Source organism: Mchenga conophoros, linkage group LG2 (genome assembly GCF_057382185.1).
Source record: "Mchenga conophoros isolate Kocher_MC1m ecotype Shallow Benthic linkage group LG2, M_conophoros_male_GT1.1, whole genome shotgun sequence".
NCBI classification, from domain to species: domain Eukaryota; kingdom Metazoa; phylum Chordata; class Actinopteri; order Cichliformes; family Cichlidae; genus Mchenga; species Mchenga conophoros.
Window position 1 is genome coordinate 21,409,308 of NC_140527.1, and position 23,301 is coordinate 21,432,608.

At 40.1% G+C, this 23,301-nt stretch overlaps 3 protein-coding genes across 5 annotated transcripts in view; 1 reads left to right on the forward strand and 2 right to left on the reverse strand.

The window, feature by feature from the left end:
* Positions 1 to 23,301, forward strand: part of il1rapl2 (interleukin 1 receptor accessory protein-like 2) — a 420,712-nt gene that overhangs the window by 350,216 nt on the left and 47,195 nt on the right. The gene's annotated exons all lie outside the window — the stretch shown is intronic.
* On the reverse strand, positions 2,903 to 9,011 carry LOC146581884 (uncharacterized). Of its 3 annotated transcripts, XM_085287853.1 has the most exons (3): positions 3,554 to 9,011; positions 3,290 to 3,351; positions 2,903 to 3,007 (listed from the first exon to the last, which is right to left on the reverse strand). In XM_085287853.1, exon 1 carries the CDS (start codon positions 8,703 to 8,705, stop codon positions 7,104 to 7,106), a length of 1,602 nt encoding a protein of 533 aa, XP_085143979.1. In that variant the 5' UTR covers positions 8,706 to 9,011; the 3' UTR covers positions 2,903 to 3,007; positions 3,290 to 3,351; positions 3,554 to 7,103. The 3 variants fall into 3 exon arrangements, with proteins under 3 accessions (XP_085143979.1, XP_085143975.1, XP_085143982.1); XM_085287849.1 differs by having other exon boundaries at positions 3,290 to 9,011; XM_085287856.1 differs by having other exon boundaries at positions 2,903 to 3,010; positions 3,290 to 9,011.
* Positions 19,184 to 21,040, reverse strand: LOC146581885 (uncharacterized). Its single transcript, XM_085248619.1, has one exon. The coding sequence runs from the start codon at positions 21,038 to 21,040 to the stop codon at positions 20,345 to 20,347; it is 696 nt and encodes a 231-aa protein (XP_085104745.1). The 3' UTR covers positions 19,184 to 20,344.

A 23,301-nucleotide genomic window follows, 5' to 3' on the forward strand; every position in this document is an offset into this window, starting at 1 on the left:
TATATAGTATATTATTTTATTCTATTCTGTACAGCTGTGTACTGTATTTATTCTTATTGTATTCTAATTTTTGCGTCATAACTTTTGCACTGTCCACTTCCTGCTGTGACAAAACAAATTTCCCACGTGTGGGACTAATAAAGGTTATCTTATCTTATCTTATGCATGTATATACATTGTAGATATAAAGAATCCTCAATATATTTATAAATAAGTATATGTTTTGGATTTTTGTAGTGGGTAGATCATTTTGACTTGGTCATTTTATAAGTAGCTCACATGCGGAAAAAGTGTGAGCACCCCTGCTCTAGACCCAGTCTAGACCCAGTTGGGGAGCTACCCAGAGCTCTAATCCCACACCTGTTCGCGCGATCTGAACCCTTATCGTAAGGGGAGCTACCAGTCCTTCTGTGGACGAGCTACTTTCTATTTTAAATTCCCTGAATTTAAAATACTCTCTAGACCCAGTCTAGACCCAGCTGGGGAGCTACCCAGAGCTCTAAACCCACTTAACAAACAAACAAACAAACAAAACAGTATATAAAATCAAAACAGATAAAATCAGAACAGTAGATAAAATCAGTAGTTAATGTAAGTTTTGAAATTTAAGCTTAACAAACAAACAAAACAGTATATAAAATCAAAACAGATAAAATCAGAAATAGATAAGATCAGTAGTTAGTGTAAGTTTTGAAATTTAAGCTTAAAAGTGTGGATTTGGTGCTTTATTCAAATGCAGCTGAGAATAGGTGAGTCTTCAGCCTGGATTTAAATAAACTGAGTGTTTCAGCTGATCTGAGGCTTTCTGGGAGTTTGCTCCAGATATAAGGAGCATAAAAGCTGAATGCAGCTTCTCCATGTCTGGTTCTGACTCTGGGAACTGATAAAAGACCGGATCCAGATGACCTGAGGGATCTGGAAGGTTCATACTGGGTCAGGAGGTCACTGATGTATTTTGGTCCTAAACCATTCAGAGCTTTAAAGGCCAGCATCAGAACTTTAAAGTCTATCCTCTGACGGACAGGCAGCCAGTGTAAAGACCTCAGAGCTGGACTGATGTGGTCCACTTTTTTGGTCTTAGTGAGGACTCGAGCAGCAGAGTTCTGAATGAGCTGTAGTTGTCTGACTGATTTTTTTAGGTAGACCTGTAAAGATGCTGTTACAGTAATCAAGCCTACTAAAAATGAATGCATGGACTAGTTTTTCCAGGTCCTGTTGAGACATCAGATCTTTTATCCTTGAAATATTCTTGAGGTGATAGTAAGCTGATTTTGTTATTGTCTTAATGTGTTTTTCTAAGTTTAGGTCTGCATCCATCACTACACCCAAATTTCTCGCCTGGTTTGTGGTTTTTAGATGTATGGATTGAAGTTCTCTGGTGACCTGTAATCGTTTTTCTTTGGCGCCAAAGACTATTACTTCAGTTTTGTTTTTGTTTAGTTGGAGAAAATTGTGGCACAACCAGTCATTAATTTCCTCAATGCATTTACCAAGAGCCTGTACAGGGCCTCGGTCTCCTGGTGACATTGTGATATATATGTCAGGGATAGCTCAGTAGGTAAAGTGGTCACCCCATGATCGGAAGGTCGGCGGTTCGAATCCACTTAACGGCTACCCTGAGGTACCCCTGAGCAAGGTACCGTCCCTACACACTGCTCCCCGGGCGCCTGCTTAGTGGGCTGCCCACTGCTTCACTGAGTGAATGGGTCAAATGCAGAGAAAAACAAGTAATTTCCCCATGGGGATCAATAAAGTATCCATTATTATTATTATATTTGTGTGTCATCTGCATAGCTGTGGTAGTTTATTTTGTTGTTCTTTATAATCTGTGCCAGTGGGAGCATGTAAATGTTAAACAGAGGGGGTCCCAAGATGGAACCTTGGGGAACTCCACATGTGATACTTGTCTGCTCTGGTTGCTTCCCAACCAGAAGCCGTGGGTGGATAAAACCATCCGCGACGCTCTGAGATCCCGCACCGCTGCCTACAACACGGGACTCACGACGGGGGACATGGACCCCTACAAAGCCGCGTCATATAACGTGCGGAGGGCGGTGAAAGAGGCGAAGCAGCGCTACGGGAGGAAACTAGAGTCACAACTCCAACAGAGTGACTCTAGGAGCCTGTGGCGGGGACTAAGGACAATAACGGACTATAAAGCACCAACAACCGGTATGACGAACGTGGCCGTGACTCTGGCAGACGAGCTGAACACTTTCTATGCTCGCTTCGAGGCTGCAGCTAAGGACTCCAACGATGCTAGTGTTAGCGGCGCTAACGGCTGCAGACAAGAAGATACTGCCAGCACCGGAAACGTGCTCATCATCTCCGAGCATGAAGTAAGGAGAGCCTTCAAGAGAGTGAACACCAGGAAAGCAGCAGGGCCAGACGGCATCCCAGGTCGTATCCTAAGAGACTGCGCATACCAGCTAGCTCCTGTGTTCACTGAGATATTCAACATCTCTTTATCTCAGTCGGTGATCCCCACATGCTTCAAGGAGTCCATCATTGTTCCTGTCCCGAAGAAACCCCACCCTGCTTCTCTCAATGACTATCGCCCTGTAGCCCTCACCTCAGTAGTGATGAAGTGCTTTGAACGCCTGGTCAGAGACTTCATCATTTCTTCACTACCAGACACACTGGACCCACTACAGTTCGCTTACCGTCCAAATCGTTCCACAGACGATGCCATCTCTCATCTCCTCCACACATCACTCACTCACTTGGACACTAGAAGGGGGAATTATGTTAAAATGCTCTTCATAGACTACAGCTCTGCATTTAACACCATAATTCCCTCCACACTCACCACCAAGCTGGAGCATCTGGGACTCAGCTCATCTATGTGTCAGTGTGTAGCAGATGTGAAATGGTCGACTGCGTTGTGACAACAGACACGGACTGGCTGGAAACAGGGTTTATTCCTATAAAACAGAGTGCAGCAGCAAAATCAGTGTCACACAGCGGCAGCAGGCTTCTCCTCACCCAGTGTGGAGTCCGTACAGCTCTGCTTGCATCATATAAAAGAAAATACAACTTATCAAAATAATAATTTTCACAACCGCCACTTCAAAATCAAATATTACAGTGGGGTAAAACAGAGACAATTATGGAATCACTAACAATAACGTATAACATTCAAATTCCCATTAAAATAGGTCAATTGCATAATACATATTCAAACAACTTTTTAACTCTTCCCAACATGGCTGAAGATACTGCTCAGAGCACAGCCTCGGGACATGAGCTCATTATACACATAAAACAAAAACTACACATTTACACATACCTATAAAACAGAGTGCAGCAGCAAAATCAGTGTCACACAGCGGCAGCAGGCTTCTCCTCACCCTGTTTAACACAAGTCAGTTCCACACAAACGGATGATACAACAGATAAAGCGCAGTTCCAAATATCATTTTTCTCACTCAAAGCGATTGAAAACACTTTGAGAGCTTTTAACCCTAGGAGCCAATACTTAACAAAGACAAATACACCGAATTTATATGGATAATTTAGTACAGGGAGAAGAGCTACAGAAAGCGTGCCTCACCAGTGTGGAGTCCGTACAGCTCTGGCTAGGAAACCCCACACCCGCAATGTGGCCGCAGGTGGCGTTACACTGATTAATGTCCCACTTCAACAATAACACACGGAACCTTAGTTCCACAAAAATAAAGTTCACACAATAAAAAAGTATAACCTATGTACAATACAGTTTTGAGAATGTTCACAATTCGTACATTATATCTCAGCTACAAGTGGATCTCCAACATGTCTCAGCCTCCACCACTCTCAGCACTGGAGCCCCCCAGGGGTGTGTCCTGAGCCCCCTGCTGTACTCTTGGTACACATATGACTGTGTGGCCACTACCAGCTCCACCACCATCATCAAGTTTGCTGACGACACCGTCGTGGTGGGCCTGATCTCTGATAACAACGAGACGGCCTACCTGAAGGAGATTAGGAATCTGGAGAACTGGTGCCAGAGGAACAACCTCCTTCTAAACGTCAGTAAGACAAAGGAGCTGATAGTGGACTTCAGCACTAAGCAGGAGAGGAACTACCAGACCCCCGTCATCAACGAGTGCCCAGTGGAGAGAGTGGACAGCTTCAAATACCTCGGAGTTCACATCACGCAGGACCTGTCATGGTCCTGTCACATCAACACCGTGGTGAAAAAGGCCCGTCAGCGTCTCTACCACCTCAGACGCTTGAGAGACTTCCAACTGCCCTCCAAGGTGCTCAGGAACTTTTACTCCTGCACCATAGAGAGCATCCTGACGGGAAACATCTTAACCTGGTTCGGGAACAGCACCATGCAGGACAGACGAGCTCTACAGAGGGTTGTGCGGTCAGCTGAGCGCACCATCCGCTCCGAGCTCCCTGACCTGCACTCAATCTACAGCAGGCGGTGCTGGACCAAGGCCAGGAAGATCGTGAAGGACCTCAGCCATCCCAACAACAGACTGTTCTCTCTGTTGAGGTCAGGAAAGCGATTCCGCTCCCTGAAGACCAACACAGAGAGACTGAGGAGGAGCTTCTTCCCGCAGGCGATACAGTCTCTCAATCACACCACCACACAGTACTGACCCACACATACAGTTCTTACACACACACTGGACTTTCTGGACATTGTTTTCACTTCATTACTTAAATCACGCTGCTGTTATTGTGTATATATTTATTTATATTTCTTCATACATTCTTATATAGTTCTATATTGTGTATTTTGTTGTACAGTTATTTTATTTTCAACTTTAATTTATATATTTTATCTTATTCTCCCAGTTAAATTTACCCTTCATTCTAATTTGTGTTGTACAGTTATTTCATTTTTAACCTTAATTTATATTTTATTCCTTCCTAGTTAAATTTACCCTTTTTAATTTTTCATATTTATTTCCTATCTTATTCATAGCCTTTTCCTTTTTTGTTTTCTTTAGGTCACGAGCAGTTGTCCAAGCATTTCACTACATATCGTACTGTGTATGACTGTGTACGTGACAAATAAAATTTGAATTTGAATTTGGATGTGAAGTTACCTATTGATACAAAGTATTTCCTGTTTTCTAAGTATGTTTTGAACCAGTTTAGTACAGTTCCTGAAAGACCTGCCCAGTTCTCCAGTCGTTTGAGTAATATGTTGTGGTCAACTGTATCAAATGCTGCACTGAGATCCAGTAAAACTAGGACTGACATTTTTCCACTGTCTGTGTTCAGACATATGTCATTAAACACTTTTGTCAGAGCGGTTTCAGTGCTGTGGTTCTGTCTAAAACCTGACTGGAAGGCATCGTAGCAGTTATTCTGTTTTAAGAAGTAATTGAGCTGTTGAGAAACTGCTTTTTCAATGATCTTACTTAAAAATGGGAGATTTGAGATCGGCCTGTAGTTGTTCATTTGTGTCTTGTCAAGATTGTCCTTTTTCAGTATAGGTTTGATTACAGCAGTTTTTAGTGGTTCTGGAAACACACCTGACATTAAGGAAAAGTTGACGATCTCTAACAGGTCTGACTCCAAAGTCTTTGAGACCTTTTTGAAAAAACTTGTTGGCAGGACATCTAAACAGCAAGAGGAGGAGTTCAGTTGACCTAAGATGTCCTCCAGGTCTTTGCTGTTAATCGGGTGAAACTGTTTGATGGTGTTTAAACAGTTTTTCGGTGGACACAGTACATATCCTGGATCTGCTGTTGATGTACCAACTGCTTGTCTAATCTTTTGGATTTTGTCTGTGAAGAATTTGGCAAAGTCATTGCAGGCCATGGTTGAATGAAGTTCAGCTGCCACTGGCACAGGAGGGTTTGTTAGCCTGTCAACTGTAGAAAATAAGACCCGAGCATTATGGCTGTTTTTAGTGATGATGTCAGAGAGGTAGGACCTTCTTGCACTCCTCAGTTGTAAATTATAATTGTGAAGTTTCTCTTTATAGATGTCATAATGAACCTGGAGGTTTGTTTTTCTCCATCTGTGCTCAGCTTTCCTACACTCTCTTTTTTCATTTTTCACTAGTGTGGAGTTTCTCCATGGAGACTTTTTCCTTCCAGAGATAACCTTCACCTTAATGGGGGCAATAGTATCCATTACATTTAACATTTTTGCATTAAAGCTATTGACGAGCTCATTGACTGAACCTTTGGACAGGTCAGGTGTTAATGGGAAGACCTGGTTAAAGATCTCACTACTGTCTTCAGTTATACACCGTTTTGTGATCACTGCTGTTGATATATTTGTGTGGGCTGAGATTTTACTTTCAAAGAAAACACAGTAATGATCAGATAAGCCCACATCAGACACAGTAATGTTTGAAATGCTCAGGCTCTTGGAGATCAGTAGGTCAAGAGTGTGGCCTCTGTTACATGCTGAGTCAGCCCAAAGTTGCCCAGAGTGTTACTCAGGTCTTTAGTTCCTTTGTCCTGAGGGTTGTCCACATGGATGTTAAAATCCCCAACAATAATTACACAGTCGAAATCAACACAGATCACAGACAGCAGTTCACTGAGGTCATTAAAAAAGTCTGTGCAGTATTTGGGAGGCCTGTAAACATTAAGAAACACAACTTTGGATGGGGCCTTCAGCTGTAAAGCCACATATTCAAAAGACTGAAAACTTCCAGGAGATAGCTGCTTACATTGAAATGATTCATTAAATAAGACAGCAACCCCTCCTCCTCTCCTGCTCACCCTGGCCTCACTGATAAAACTGTAGTTAGGAGGGGTCGTCTCGATGAGAACAGCTCCACTGTTATTTTGGTCCAACCAAGTTTCAGTTAAAAACATAAAATCAAGGCTGTGCTCAGTGATTAAATCATTAATTAAAAATGTTTTCCCAGCTAAAGATCTAACGTTTAATAAAGCCAACTTAAGTGTTTTAGAGGCATTACTTGTCCCCTCGTGTTTGGGAGCAGTCTGTGGCACACAAGGTATGTTTACTATATTTAAAGATCTTTTAGAATGCAGCTCTCTGTGTTTTGACCAGGCCACATGTCTCCTTCTGTCACCTAAAAGTACAGAAATTTTAAAACCTTCTAGTAAACAGGGTCCCAGCTTCTCCTGGGAAAAGTCACCACTGCCATAATCCTCGCAGCCCGGACCCTCCACACATCACACATCAGACTGCGGAGACAAAGCATGAAGGTGGTAAGGAGGAACTAAGGGGGGCGAGGCTGGGCAATGTGACTTCGATTGCTCTGTTGAGGGTGGGGCTCGGTGGCGAACCTTTGGCTGCTTTGGTGGGGGGTTTATGGGGGACAAAGAGGGATTGGGCCGGGGGGTAGATCTGAGCCCAGCATTGACCCGCTCCATCATCTCTTCAGTGAATTTCAGGTGTGGGGAGGAGGGAGAAAGGGAGGGGGAGGAGGGTGATGGGGGTGATGGCCTGTCAGGGGTTTGGGGGACTGGGGAAGATCCTGGTCCTGGTCGTTGGTGTTGTTGAGAGAGTTGGAGGCAAATAGGGACCCCTCTTCTTGCCTCTTCTTGCCTCAGATGTCTCTCCTTTCTGAGGCTCTTCCCGGGTGGGGGCAGATGGAGCTCCTCCTCAAGGTTTCTGCTGGGCTTTGTCTGTTCTTGGAGTACTGTTTGTTCCTCTTTATGAGATAACTCCTCGTTTATCTCAGCCTTGGCTCCAAGCACAGATGGATGACGTATGGAATAAAACAAGTTGGAGGTGAACAGTTTCACCCCTGACTTGTTAAAATTAAATCCATTTGCTTTAAACAGATGCGTGCGTTCCCAAAAAATATTAAAGTTGTTGATAAAATGCACTGAGTGGTCAGCACATGCTGATATAAGCCATTTATTCAGTGTAAACAGCCTGCTGAATCTCTCGTCTCCTCCTCTGACCGGCGGTACAGGCCCACTGATGAATACAGCTGCATTCAGAGAGTTTACAGTGTTTAATAATCCAATAAAGTCCCGTTTCAGAACCTCCGATTGTTGTTTGGACACATCGTTTGACCCTGTATGCAGGACAATGTTTGTCACAGTTGGATATTCATCTGCAATTTGAAGAATTCTCTCCTTCAGGATGTTGACCATATCGTTAGGAAAGCAGAGGACTTTAGTGTTCTTACCGCACATGCTTTGTACATCCTTTACAGCAGAGTCACCCACAATCAGCGTTTCAGGCCTAGCCTTTAGCTTTCCCCGTGGATTTTCAGGCCTTACTTCGCTACTTTTAGATGGATGGTTATCCGATATAGATCCAGGGTCCTTTGATAGTGCAGCAAATCTGTTCTGCAGTTTCACATTCAGTTGTTTTGAAGGTTTGTTGTTAACCTTCCTATTCACGGTTGTCCAGTCCTGTTTCCTCTCGTATACAGGGGTAGAAGAGCTTCTCTGTCTCGTAGGAAGTGAAGGCCATTCGGTTTCAGAGATTTCAGCTCGCTGTGCCCTGCCTGTGGTACGTCCTCCCCCTTCCAGGAGACATGATTTATGTCTTGGTTTTGCACCAAGACAGTCCAAGGGGGGATTATCGCTTGAGGATTTATAATAGTGCACAGAGTCTACTTTCTTGGTCATGTTATCTGTGCTCCTTAGCTGTGTGCTAGCTTGCTCATCGCCATTGTTTTGAGTCAAAGGCAAGGTTGTTTCATTTCCACACAGTCCATTTACCTCCACGTTTACTTCTAAGCGATGAATTTTTGTCTCCAGCGCTGCAATCTTCTGCAGGAGGCTGTGGTAGTCATCTGTGGAGAGGGAAGGCATCTTGTTGCTAGTTAGCCTAGCGGTTAGCACCTTTCTAGGCTATCGAGGCTGCTCGGTGCCCAGACGCTGTAATCAGGCTTCAGCTGTGTCTAGGCCACAGACACACGGAGCGCTGAGGATAAGGTAACTATAAAAATGTTGCTGTTTCTGTTAAGAACACTTTAGTCCTAATGATCTATAAGTGTCCAGAAGCTATCGCAGGTAAGCTCATATGGAAAAAAGGGAAAAAATCAGCATAAAAATCGGTAAAAATCAATAAAAGAAGCAAAGCATTTAGAGAGCAAAGAGATGAAGCGTCCACACTCACAAAGGGGGAGGAGTAAAAGTGAACGGACAACCATGCACTCTCATAATTTGGTTTGCAGCTGAATAATGACTAAGGCAACAGTTGGAGCTTAGATGACACTGTTTTCTTTTTGCACTGCTTGTACTCTGAATCTGGCTCTCAGATAGTGCTGGCAGTTCATTTGAGCCCAACATCCGCCAATAAGAGAATGTGACAAGAGTGAACATTAGGTCAGTACAGACACTGCCACAGCAGACTGCTTTGACACTGAGCTGATGATAAAACTGTCTTTGTTGGGATAATGCTAACGAGTCTGATCTGACTCATGTAACATTTATTTATTTGTGTAATGTTTAGCTTTCTTTGTACTGCTTTGTGTCTAACCTACTTCTCAACAGGAGCAAATCAGGTTGATTGACATTCAGACCGGCACAGCATGTTCCTAAGACTATGTAGTGTCATCATCCTCGCTGTAGGATGCCAAGGTGTATCTAGAGATGCAGAGATAATTCCAGAATTAGTGGTAGGTAATAATATCCAAACAGCCCTTTTCCAAATCACCCAAGATTGTTTTTGCTAAAACTAACAAATGTTTAACCGTGGCTCAGGTTTCAACTGAGGATATTCAGTACAGATGTATAAATCATTTTAGAGGCTTGATGAGTGATAAATTAAGTCAACTAAGAACGCTTTAGAGTGTTTAGAGAAAACAACACACTCACAGAAACACACCAGCACCTAATTGAAAGTCACCAGTTAACCTAGGATAGCTGAACCTGTTATCCATCCGTTCATCTTCTTCTCCTTGTCTAAATTGGGATTTCGGGGCCTCAGGGAGGGTGAAGCCCCACCCGACTATCATAGGGTGAGAAGCAGGGTATACCATAGACATTTTGCCAGTCCATTACAATGAACCTTCAGTACCTTTGTTTACTACTACTCAGTCTCTCTCTGTCTCTCTCTGTCTCTGTCTCTCTCTCTCTGTGTCTATATATATATATATATATATATATATATATATATATATATATATATGTACTTTTATATTGAGCATGCCCTTATTGAACATTTCACATATTGAAACCATTGAATGTAATAGTATTGCCTGCACTGCAGTCCCTGCTGTTCACACCTTTTTGAAACCAGGTAATACGAGGAAATTGAAGTTTGGCCAAAAAGAGATAAGAACTCAATAGTTTTTGTTTGTTTGTTATTATTCATAACAAGGCTGTGTATGATATGAATGTGTATTATTTTGAAGTAAATAATGTGTAATATATATTTTACATGTATATCTACTTTAGTTCGAGAATTAAAGTTGGACTGGAGGAACAGGTCTCCTTTAAACGACAAACCAAACTTTCTCTCTAGTCTATGAGGATCTGCTCAACTGGGAATGCTGCAATAGCTGCAGCCTAAAACTATTTACAAAATTAAATCTGTCCAGTCATTTGAAGGCCTACAGCTGTTCAAACCACAAATGAGTCACACAAATCAGGGACCAAATTTAATTTTCAGCGCTATCCTGTTTTAGTTTACTTTGTTCACCATTGGCTCTAAGCTAGAGAAGTAGAACACTCTTGGATGATTTGGGACTCTCGGGTAACAGCTGTCAGTCAGCCATCACCTCCCACCCAGTTCTGTCATGAAAACCCCTCAACACACACACAGTTTCACCACTGAGACCAAAACTATTAGTACTCCTAACCTCATGTGGGTTTTCTTGATTTTTCTTTTCTTCATCCTTTATTTTACTTCCCCTCCTGATTCCTGTTTCTTTATTCAGCTCACAGCCAACCACCCCAAAGGCTAAAACCATCTGTTCATTCCTATTATCATTTTTATTCATCTTTTCTGTCCTTATTTCCAGTGGTGGCTTGGGACCTACCTGGGTTGGACTGCAGGCTTACACACATCTTCTGGCTTAATGTGAAGCAAAATTGTCCAAACTCTAGACATTGATGTTTATTTATTAAGATGCACAAATTGTTCAAAACCCCTCAGTGTGTCTCCCCCAACTTCCAGACAGACCTCTCCCAGAAGCAGTATAGAAATCCCTCCTGTCTTACAAGAAAATGCTATTGCTTCCATAACCTTGTTAGCAATTGATAAGAAACTGAAAAGCATGGGGGATTTTTAAAAAAAAAAAATTGATCATTTTAAATGGGACATGTTTGTTACAGTGTTGCAGTTCAGTCTTTAAGTCATTAGCCGTTTCCGGGTCCAAACTCCGCTTCAGTCAAACGAACGCTGCGGCCTCACTGAGAGTTAAAAACTGTCTAAATTCTTTCATCTTTAATAAAATGGTCAGTGTTGCTGCTTTACCAGGTGTAACAATTAAGTTTAACATCCAGGCATCCATGAAAACAGAATTTATTCAATTAACAGAGTTAGAAGTTAGCAGGAAGTTAGCTCGCTAGTTTCCACCTAAACATGATATAGCATGTTCTGACTGAGAGATTTCTGAACAAATTCAAACGTACAGCTCTGCTATCACTTCCAACATAAATGAAGACAGAAAACTAAACAGCAGTGATGTTTGTAGGGTTACTGAAGTTGGACTAGCTGGTATATAATGATGTGCTACGTGGTGGCTAGCTACATAGCTGTGTTAGCATAACATAAACACAATGAAGCTGGAGGATGAACGCTAACTTTTTTCCACTCAATAAAAGTTAACATGAGGGTTGCCGATGGTTACGGACAAATGCAATTGCATGGCAGGATGCTGTAAACAGACCAAAGGTCAGTCAGGAGAACAACTGAGATCATCCATCCACAATACGAGGTTAGTCATTAATATACTGCTGGATGTGCTGGGCTGTAGTTACATTGTAAGGTTTTAAAAACTGAGCTTTAAAATGACAAGGTCACAAGGTCATCTGCTAAACAAAAGTTAGCCTGTTCGATCGCTAGCTGTTCCAGTCTACATGGCAAAGTATCCTTAGGCAGGACACTGAACCCCACAATGCCCCTGGTACGTTCATGTGAATAGAAAACACTTAGACATATGAAAATGGGGTTGTATAAATCTCTTTGAGTAGAAAGTAGAGTAGAAAAACACTATATACAAACCAGTCCATTTACCATTCCAGTTTGGCGTGTCTTGCCCTATTGAAACTACAACTAATATAGTTCACAAACCATACCATTAACCATCAATGATGCCTTCACCCATGTGCACTTGTGTGTACTCATACCATCAAGTTGCTACCCTTTGAAATTCACGCTGGATACAGTGACCACTTCGGTTTCCTGATAGTAATTTTCAGAAGTGTTCCTCAGCCCATACCACTGAGCCCAGTCCATTTTAGGACCACTTTCCACATACTTGGAGTCTGTCAATATTATAAACTATCCACCATTTGCTGTTTGCATTAACTTTTCCAGTCCTAAGGTATCATTAATCTGCATAGCTGTTTTATTTATATTTGACAGTGTCTTAACTTTTTGTATTTTGCTGTAATTTAGAATCAGGAACCAAACTATATCAGTTCTAAATCTGTTGGAGATGTTGGATTTAACACACTCCCCTTGTGGCTGGTCATTTAATTAACCTTGTCAAGCATATCTGATGTAATCTCCAATCTAATTTCATCTGTTAATTTAAAACCGTTCTTAACGAGGCCAGCCCCCCAGCTAATCAAGTGTCAGGTATAGATGCATTAAGGACTTGGTTAATTAGAGCTGTCAGAAAATGGCCAAATATGGACAGAGAAGGAGGCTGGATTTCCCTTTATTACTTTCCTGGGAGAGTTATTATTTTCATGGGAATCACCTCACGTGGTGTCACTGTGTGACTGGGAGTGTTTGTTTGTGGGGATGAATCGAGACGAAGAGGACGATGAAGGAAGAGTGATAAAGTCAGATATGAAGAAATATTTAGTTTATTCACAATAATCAAATATGACTCTTTCCAACTTGTGGCAGCTTCATTTCCTGTTAGACAGGAAATTGGGCCTTTGCATTTCAAGGAATGATTCCCCATCTCATATTTATCAAATAATATGCAGTTTCTCTCGAAGGAGTGTAATGTCAAATTATATTGAAAATTTGCAGGAGGCTTTCAAACAGTTCCATATCACTGGAAACATGTTAAAAATGGACTTCTGTGAAATTACTGGCAATACTTTCATTAACTTTTGAACTTTTCGATTCATTTTCTTTTTTTTATCCAACTTTCTCTGATTTTCCATCAGTATTAAAAATGTTTAATTGCAATGATAATTTAAAAATAAACCATTTGTTATTGAATTGCCAGCTACCTTATTGAACTGTCTGTGTGAGTGTGTATACATGTGCATGAGTATTTCAGTACATAAAAGGGGTTTAATAGGCTCAAATTCCATCAGAACCACCTCATCATGGTTAGTGATGGAACCTCGTTTATGGGTTCTAAAACTGTATGGTTGATCAAAACTAAATTAGCTTGGCTTCTGCACTCTAACACCATCTGTTGAAGATACTATGTTAATGTGTTAATTAAACATAAATTTTACATCTAAAAACGACACCGTTGCATATTATAGCATTTTACTCCTGTCTCTTTTCTTTTATTGTAATTTAGAATCAATAAAATTGTAACTATTCAAGTTCAGGGATGCTAGAAAAATGTTACTGTAGAACTTGTAGAGTTCAAGTGGTCAGCTCATTAATGCAAATGTCTAATTAGCCAGTCACATTGGCAGCAACTAAGTGCATTTAGCCATGTAGACATGGTCTTGACGACAGTCTGAAGTTCAAAGAGTGAGCCAGAACTGTCAAGAAAGGTGATTTTAGTGGCTTTGTATGCTGCATGGTTGTTGGTGCTAGGCCGGTCTGTCTTGAGTATTCAGAAACTTTTCCCACACAACCTTCTCTGGGGTTTAGAGAGAATGTTCTGAAAAAGAGAACATATCCAGTAAGCTAGCTCTCTGGGTAAAAAATGTCTTTTTGATCCCAGAAGTCAAAGGAGAAGGACCAGATTGCTGAAAGAGTTGAGTTGATTAGCTTAGTGTGAATTAGCTTAGCAAAAAGACTGGAAGCACTGGGAAATACAGATAGCTCAAACTATTCTAAAACAACAAACACTCATTTTAAATTCTATTTTGTGCAGAGTTTAAAGATATGGACAGAAATGTATTTTAACTTTGGACGAGCAATAGCTGTAGCAACCATAGCTGCTCCCACTGTTAAGCTAATCGAAACAGAGCTCCTGCTCCAGTGCACAGACATAGGGCTGTTTGATACAACGATTTATATCGGATGACGATATTAAAACGTCTATTGGGTCATATTACGCTGTCGTTTGTTTCGTGGTGTCGTAAAATAAACTGTTTATGGCAATATTTTTTTCATCGTGTTGATGGTCACCGTAGTGGCTATATTAATTTCTTAGTTCTCTCTTTATCTAATATATTTAATATAACCACACTACAGTCGGACAAGCAACTGTTTTTTGTCGTTAGCAACAACGACAGTAAACCCAGCGTGTGGCTCCGCCATCCACTTGTTTATTTTCCACATATTCCTTTCACAATAAAGCTGAAGATCCTGTTGAGGTTTTCAAAATAAACTGAATTTATGACAAAATACATTATTCTCAAACATCAAATTTCAGAAAATGGTGGCTGTTAAAACTTATATCTAAAATATATGGTTTAATGCATTGGTCAAAACACTAGCCATCACAAAACACAGCTGAAAACACTTATAGAAATTCAAGTTAGGGAGAAGGAAATGCAGCATATAATAAAAGAAATAGAGAAATTACAGCATTGACCACTTGGCAACAAACAACAGTGACTTTCCCCTAAAAATGTATCTGGCACAAAGGATGGCATTTCTGAGGAGAGTCGGTGCGGTGTAGAGCCTCCCTAAAAATAGAAAGGATTGAAAATTAAAATGGAATAATTTGTTAGAGGCAGGATGTCTGGAAATAGAAGAAATGAAAGCATGAACAGCCTCCCAGGTTACAGCTGAGCTGCCCACTTACTTACACGTGGCTGTGTGTGTGTGTTTGCGTGTGTTTGTGTGTGTATGTGCGCTTGGCCTAAGTGTGTGAACATGCATTTCTGTATGTGAGCATTCAGCTTGTGTGTGTGTGTGTGTGTGTGTGTGTGTGTGTGTGTGTGCGCGCCTGTGTCTGAGGCACCATCTGTGTTGCCATGTGCAGCTGCGTTCCCTTGGAGCCCAAGACCCGAAACTCAGCTGTTACCAAGACAACCCCCACACACCCCATACCTGGTCTACACACAGACACACGTACACACACCCACAGCATTTCAAAATCACCTTAAGGTCTTACACTGTGTGTGCTTTTAAATGAACAGATGGACTGAGATGGATCATTCCTCAGAAAGTGTGTGTGCGCGTGTCTAAGAGGGAGACAGAAACACGCAGTGACAAGCAGATGGGAAGTCTATGTTTCAGTTCTGGATGACTTTCTCTTTTACTCGAGAACGTGCGACATGTGTGATGTGAGGCTGATCCTAGTCTGCGCTAAAATACATATATACAAGACTTTTGTTTTGGAAAGAATTTCATCATGTTCATCTTTTTCTGCTTGTTAGGTCTATTCTGCTCGGAGCATTTAGAAAGTTCCCGTATTAGCTTTTGCTTTGAGAATATTGAGTCATCGGCAGGGCTGTGTGCACAAAGAGCTCCCCTTTCTGAACAAAGTGCATAAAATCTGAGCAAGTGTCTTGGAATATAAAGTCACGGGTGTACCCATGTAATGTCAAGACCATTAAGTGTACCATAAACTGTTAAGAGAAACATAAAGTATATATAAACTTATAATAATGACTTGTGCTCTGGAACATATTATCACCAAGGTTCAGCTGCCGCGATTCATCCATGCACCTAACTGCATTCCCTTCAGCACTTCCCTTCTTTCCTTTAGACAGATAATTTAATTTTATGCTGCGTGTTATCAGGGCCCCTAACCTGGGAATAGACATGATAATTAACCTCTTAGCCACAGTGCATAATCCCTATAGATTATGCAACGTGCCCATCAAATATACAAGTACACTATTTGTAAATCCAGTATTTATGTTCTTCCTGTCACTGGAGTCTTTTCACTGCTTCACAAATCCAGGCTATTTAGCAAGCCCCTGAAGGTCCAGACCTCTACGATGAGAACCAGTGGTATGTGACAAGAGTTTTTAGCAATATTTGACAATTGGTGCTCCTAAATTAAGGCCAGAGTACAATCTGGCTCCAGAGGAGCTGTCTGGACTTGTTAAGAGTATGAGTGTTTTTCCAGCCGTGTGCAGTTCTTGCAGATTTTTTTTTTAACTCTCTAGCACAGAGGCAAGATTTATGTGGAAAGGATCAGTGCGTTGGTTAAATCAGTGTCACTGAAGCATGCTGCTGCCAGAATTAAACAATGTGCTTATGCAAGCCTTGTCTAACTGTGGCTAGCTGTCAGAAGTGGATAGGGTCTTTGCTCTGCAGCATGCAGAGGGCGCACAGAGAAGCAGAGGAATATGTTTACTGTCTACCTGGAATAAGATATAATGGCTCTCCATATTTCAAGCTGACATATAAATAGTACAATATCGTCAATATCGTCATGTCGTATTCAATATGACATGAAAATTAGTGACTGAGGCTGTAATCACACAGTAAAGTCAATGATATCAAAGACACCTGTGTGTGCACTTCACTTTACAAACTGAGAGGCCACCTCCATCTTTTAGATACAGTCTATGACCGCAACCTGTCTAAACACAGTCAAAATAACTAAAAGCCAAACTGGACTGTGCGTATTTACTCCTCAAATAAATGTGCCACCTTAAGATTGTATTGTATTGTATTGTATCTTTATTTGTTTCAGACATATAAAACAAAAAACAATATATACACACTACATATATTTTCATTTACAGATACGAATATATATGTAGATATACACACACACACACGTATGTGTTCAGATAAACAAAAAATATATAATGAAATAAAACAAAATCGTCTGACATAATGTAACAATGTTTGGTCTGAAAAGGAGTAGGAAGAAGTATGAACATACTTATTAATTCCTACCCCTGCTCAACATCTTATTGATCCCACATAATTCACCTAATTCCCATCATCACATACTCCACACGATACACGAGGAGAACCTATATAAACTTGGCTACCGTGACTGATATAATTTGGATATAATTTGATATTTTTATACATACAATGGGTGATCATCTTTATCGGTATCATATTCTTCCAAAATCAGTTTTCGAAGTATTTTCATGAACTTACTAATTCCTGAGCATTGCTGTAGATCTATAGTAAAACTATTCCACAGTTTTACCCCATAAATAGTGACACAAAAGGTTTTAACCTTTGACCGTGCTTTAAGAATCCTTAGATTCAATTTCCCCCTCAATTCATAGTCTCCTTCTCTGTCATAGAACATCCTCTGTATATTTCCTGGTAACATATTGTATCTGGCCTTGTACATAATTTTTGCAGTTTTATATTTTATAAGATCCATAAACTTCAGTATTTTTAATTTCAAAAACATGATGTTAGTATGGTCTCTAAATCCTGCTTTATTAATCATCCTGATTGCTTTTTTTTTAATTTTACATATTGGTTGAAGTGCAGTTTTATATGTGTTTCCCCAAATTTCCACACAGTATTCCAAATATGGCAATATAAGTGAACAATAAAGTACCCGGAGTGATTTGGAAGGCAAAAAATATTTAACTTTACTTAGTACGGAGATGCTTCTTGACAGTTTGGCTTGTATATGCTTTATGTGAGGTTTCCAGCAGATTTTGTTATCTATTATCACACCCAGAAATTTTGTATCCGAAACTTGCTCTATTTCAACATTGTTTACTAATAATTTTGCTCCTGCATCTTTTTTACAATTGCCGAATAACATAAATGTAGTTTTTTCCAAATTTAATGATAGCTTATTTCTATCAAACCATGTTTTCAGTTTAATCATTTCTTGTGTGACAATTTCCAAAAGCTGCTGTAAGTTCTCTCCAGCACAAAAAATATTTGTATCATCTGCAAATAGAATAAACTGTAGTATATCTGATGTTCTGCATATATCATTGATATAGAGGATAAACAGCTTTGGTCCCAATACTGACCCCTGCGGAACTCCACAAACAATGTCCATACACTCTGACTGATATTCCCCAATTTTCACAAATTGCTGCCTGTCTCTCAAATAACTCTTTACCCATTCTAACACCACTCCTCTAATGCCGTAGTACTCCAGTTTATCAAGTAATATGTCATGATTAATTGTGTCAAAAGCTTTTTTTAGGTCAATGAATACACTAACTATACATTGTCTTTTATCTATATTGTTGGTGATATTTTCGATCAGTTCCATTAATGCCAATGATGTTGATCTATTTGATCTGAAACCATACTGACTATCCGTTATTATTTTTGTGTTTATCTATAAATTTGTCAAGTCTATTACTAAAGACTTTTTCCAGTATTTTTGAAAATTGAGAAAGTAGAGAGACAGGCCTATAATTTGTGAATTGGTGTCTGTCACCATTTTTAAACAGTGGTGTTACTTTAGCTGTTTTCATTTGTTTTGGGAATGTACCAGTTTGTAAGGACAAATTGCAAATGTGTGTTAAGGGTTTGGAAATGCCCTCTATCACTCTCTTAACGATTTCCATATCAATGTCGTCAGAGTCTGTAGAGTTTTTTGTTTGTGATTTCCCAACAATATCAATGATTTCCATTTCTTCCACCACCGTTAAGAACATTGAATGAGGATTGCGGTCAATGAGTCTAGTTTCTTTCTCTACAGAATCTGTTATATCAGGAATTGTTTCAGCCAAGTCTGGCCCAACACTTACAAAGAATTTATTGAACTCATTTACCACATCTCTCATATTAGTAATATTTCTATCATTATTTGCAAAATACGAAGGATAGTCTGCCTGCCCCGAGCCCTTTTTGATGATGGTATTTAATGTTTTCCAGATCCCTTTAATATTATTTTTATTCATAATCAGTAATTTTTCATAGTATTCCTTTTTACATGACCTTAAAATACTCGTTAATTTATTTTTATATTTCTTGTATTTATTTTCAGCTTCTGTGCTTCTGTTCATTATAAATTCTCTGTATAAGGTATTTTTCTTCTTACATGCATTTTGCAATCCTTTTGTAATCCATGGGCACTCTGCATATTTTTGTTTTTTACTGTATTTCCTTACTGGGCAATGACTATTATATAACAGTTTAAATTTTCCTAAAAAAATCTCATAAGCTTTATCAATATTTTTTTCCTTATACAGCATCTCCCATTCTTGCTTGAGTAAATCACTTTTGAATGCGTTTATTGACTCTTCTGTTCTCACTCGTTTGTATTTTATTGTGTTTTGCTGTTTAACCTTCCTGTAATTGCTGTTATACACTATAAAAACAGGTAGATGATCACTGATGTCATTAATTAGGAGACCACTTATGGTTCTATTTTCTATTTCATTAGTAAATATATTGTCTATTAGGGTTGCCGACTGTGCTGTAATCCTGCTGGGCTTAGTGATCACTGGAAAAAGTCCCAAGCTATACATTGTATTAATAAATTCCTCTGTCGCTCTCTGCTTGTTTGGATTTAGTAGATCTATGTTAAAATCCCCACAAATGAACATGACTTTTTGATTTGTCCTAATGAATGTTTTATCTACCCACTCCTTAAAAATTTCAATATTAGAACCTGGTGTTCTATATATACAGCTTACAATGACATTTTTCTCTTTTCCCATACTAATTTCTATTGTTACACACTCTAATATATTATCTACCGCCACCGTCATTTTTTCTACCATCTTGTATTTTAAATTTTTATCCACAAACAAGGCCACACCACCGCCATTCTTATTCTTTCTATTTGTAAGATTTAATTCATATCCATCTATTACAAAGTCCTCTCCTTTCTGTTTATTAATCCATGTTTCAGATACTGCAATCACACTGAATGGATGTGTAAATTTGCTTAAATATTCCCTTATTTTGTGAAAATTTGCATATAAACTTCTACTATTAAAGTGGATTATAGATATTTTGCCGTCGACCTTGACAGTTTTGTTGAATTGTTCTTCAGTATGATAGTAGCAGGTATTTTTGATGTTAAAAAAGTTCAGTTCTGGATCAATGTCCTGCTCTGTGAAGTGTGTTTTGTATTCCGTGTTTACTGGTGAATTTATCTCCTGATTAGCAATCCTTTGTGGTAGCAATGTATAATTCCCAGATAATGAATTAATTGATTGTTTCATCCTTGAATACGTTACGCTTTAGCTTCCGTTGTTGTCTTCTATTACCTGCTTTGATGACTGTAGATTGTTTGTCCCGCTCCTTGCCTTTGTAGTCAAGTGACCTGTTAATATTTTTCCAGATCCTGGATGCATTTGATGACCAGCACCTTGGCTTCCTCCGGTGTACCGTTGAGCTTTATAAATATTTTACAGTTTGCAGTCCAGGTGTTCTGAATTTTACCCAGTTTCTTTAGGTATCGTGCTTTCTTCGCTATGTCAGCATTGGATTTGGTTAGATGGTCATTCATGTAGACGTTCGATCCTTTTAGTTTCCTCCCCTGCTTCAGCAGTGCATTCTTGTGTTTCCTGTTTACAAATCTTATGATGATAGCTGGTTTATCACTAGCATTTCTCCTGGGCAAGGGGTGGCATGCCTCGATGTTATTACAGTCCAGGTCGATCCCTTTCGACTGCAAGAAACCAGCTACTTGTTGCTCCGCAGAGCTCCCATCCAGATCTCCTTGCTCCTCTTTACTGCCAGCAGTCACAGCCCGAGCATATGACCGGGGTTTTATGTACAGCCCTGTGATGATCACGTCGTTCATTCTGGTATATTGCTCCAGGTCCGCGACCCTGCTCTCCAGATAGACGATCCGTTTCTCCTTCTCTGCATTCTGGTTACGTAGCGACCTTATTTCCTCGACTAAGTCTAGGATATATTTCTGTTGTAGCTTGATAGCCGATGTTTCCTCAGTTAGAAAGTCCAATGACTTTTTGATGTCCTCAATTTCATCGGCGTTCGGTGTTCTCTTAGGCCCCATTGCTTGTTGTCTTGCTCGCTCCGTTCACCGTCTCAGTGGTAGATGGTGCTGCAAAGTAATCCTGCATCTGAAACCTGCTGAAAACTGCTGGCACATGGCCTGAATTTTGAGGCGCAGTCTGAACATTCCTTTGCAGCAAACACTGAAAATAGAGACCATCCAAATCATTGAATTCAGGTGTTCTAACCTACTGAGGAAACTAAGGGAAGATTATTGCACCCCCTTACAGCCCAGAGGTCAAATAAGCTAGCTATGTGACACAGGATGACACAAGGGTACAACAGATCAAATCCAGGCAGTTTTTTGAAAGCCTCAATAGGGAGAGAGCAATAGCAATAGGGTTTTTAAACAGATATGAACAGTTGCTGTTCTAAGTTGGTTTTATTTACTGGCTCACAGGAGCTTCACAGTTCTCCCACAGAGTTCTGTTCGGTCCTTCATATCCACCAGAACTCGTATTGGTCCAATATAATTTTATTGAATCATTCGGTCTGTCTTCACTCTTAGAAACCTGCCAGAGTAGAAACAGTTGAATCAATCATTGGATAAAAACCATCCAGTAATTCAGTGGAATGACTTAATTGAAACTTAAGTATCTGCTCTGAAACACAGCCAGGTTTCCCCTGACAACCATAAATATCCAGGGGAGAAGGGACAATTCAATCCAATAATATGTATTTAACATTAATCTCGGTGTTAAGTAGGCCAAGGTTTAATAAAAAGGGTGAATCGCAGATGATGGGGGAATATAAAAATATATGACAGTCAAAGTAATTCTGGGTCTGTTAAGTGATTTTTTTTTTTTCTTTTTTTAACCATACTTGTCAAGTCAAGTGATGGAGGGTTCTCTCAGTGTGTGTGTGTGTGTGTGTGTGTGTGTGTGTGTGTGTGTGTGTGTGTCTGAAGGTAGTTTTCAATGATTCATTTCCCTCGTTAAGAGTTGTCCTACTTCTCTCCTACAATCCTTTACCTGAATGTTTTCTGCTCTTTTGTCATTTCCTTTAGACACACACACACACACACACACACACACACACACACACACACACACACACACACACACACACACACACACACGTTTGGTATGCCGTCCAGAAAAATAATCTCATTGACATATACTGTTTCAGAAGTACTTTGATTATTCTGCCTGTCGTACTCCTTACAACAGTTCTCGTGTAAGGTGCATAAAATCACCTGGATTTGCATAATAAAATATGCATTTGTCCGCACATAGAAAGCACACTGCAGGTGAAAGATTTCTATAAAAGGAAAGAGGGAGAGCAAGCAAATGAAAAGACAGACGAGGGACAGCATGACGACAAAAACATCTTGACGCACAGAGGGAAAAGGCTGGGAGGCGAGGAGATTTGAGCGAGGATCTATTTTAGTGATAAAATGTGAAAAGCAAAGAACAGGGAACCCCAAAGAGTGACAAGTGAAACAGACTAATGATGTGAATACCAGCTATAAGATTTACAGGAAGTGAGTAAGACAGACACCAGATTTATATGAATTTCCCATCTTATCGTGTCCCTTTTCCTCACTTTTCATCTATATGAAATATTGCTGGCATCGCAGTTCAGTTCACCCTGGAATTTGGGATATTGCTGTCAAAACAAATGACATAATTCAGAACCGGCGGGTGTTCAGTGACTCTGCTGTTCATTTGAGACCGATTTTAAATGTCAACTTAAAACAAACAAGAGCTGATTTGTACATCCACCAAATATTTCGGTAACAGTAAGATTCATATTAAATGTAATATTGCATGCCACTATGTGCCTATGTGTAGCTCATTTACTTGACAAGCCAAAGCCCGCTAGTTCAATTCCCGCAGGAGATGCAAACCTCCTTTGGGGTTATATCACTACATCACCACTGCTACCTGGTTTTAGACAAAGATATCCTGAGTAAATGCAAAATTCTTTCTTTTTAAAGACAGATTGTCATCATCCACACTGAGGGGTTTAAGTGTGGACGGCCTGTTTAATGTTTTGGCAAAGCCAATCTGCAGTCACTTGCCGTCTTCGGAACAGCTTTGGTGCATCGAGGAGGCAATAAAACGGCAACAAAACAGATTCAGTCTTTGGTCGGTTAGTGATTAACAAATCTGTTGCCATTTACATGCACAGAGATTCACATTAACTTCTTACTTTCAGAGTTCAGCGAGAATCTCATAGATTTGAAACTGAAAGTTCGTCCACTCGATGTAACTAGAATACAACCAGTTGACAACCACCTGAGTCGAGCCGTTTGTTGCA

Bases quoted from the DNA above. Each gene is read 5' to 3' on its own strand.
- LOC146581884 (XM_085287853.1), bottom strand. From the start codon at position 8,705: ATGCCTTCCCTCTCCACAGATGACTACCACAGCCTCCTGCAGAAGATT.
- LOC146581885 (XM_085248619.1), bottom strand. From the start codon at position 21,040: ATGGGGCCTAAGAGAACACCGAACGCCGATGAAATTGAGGACATCAAA.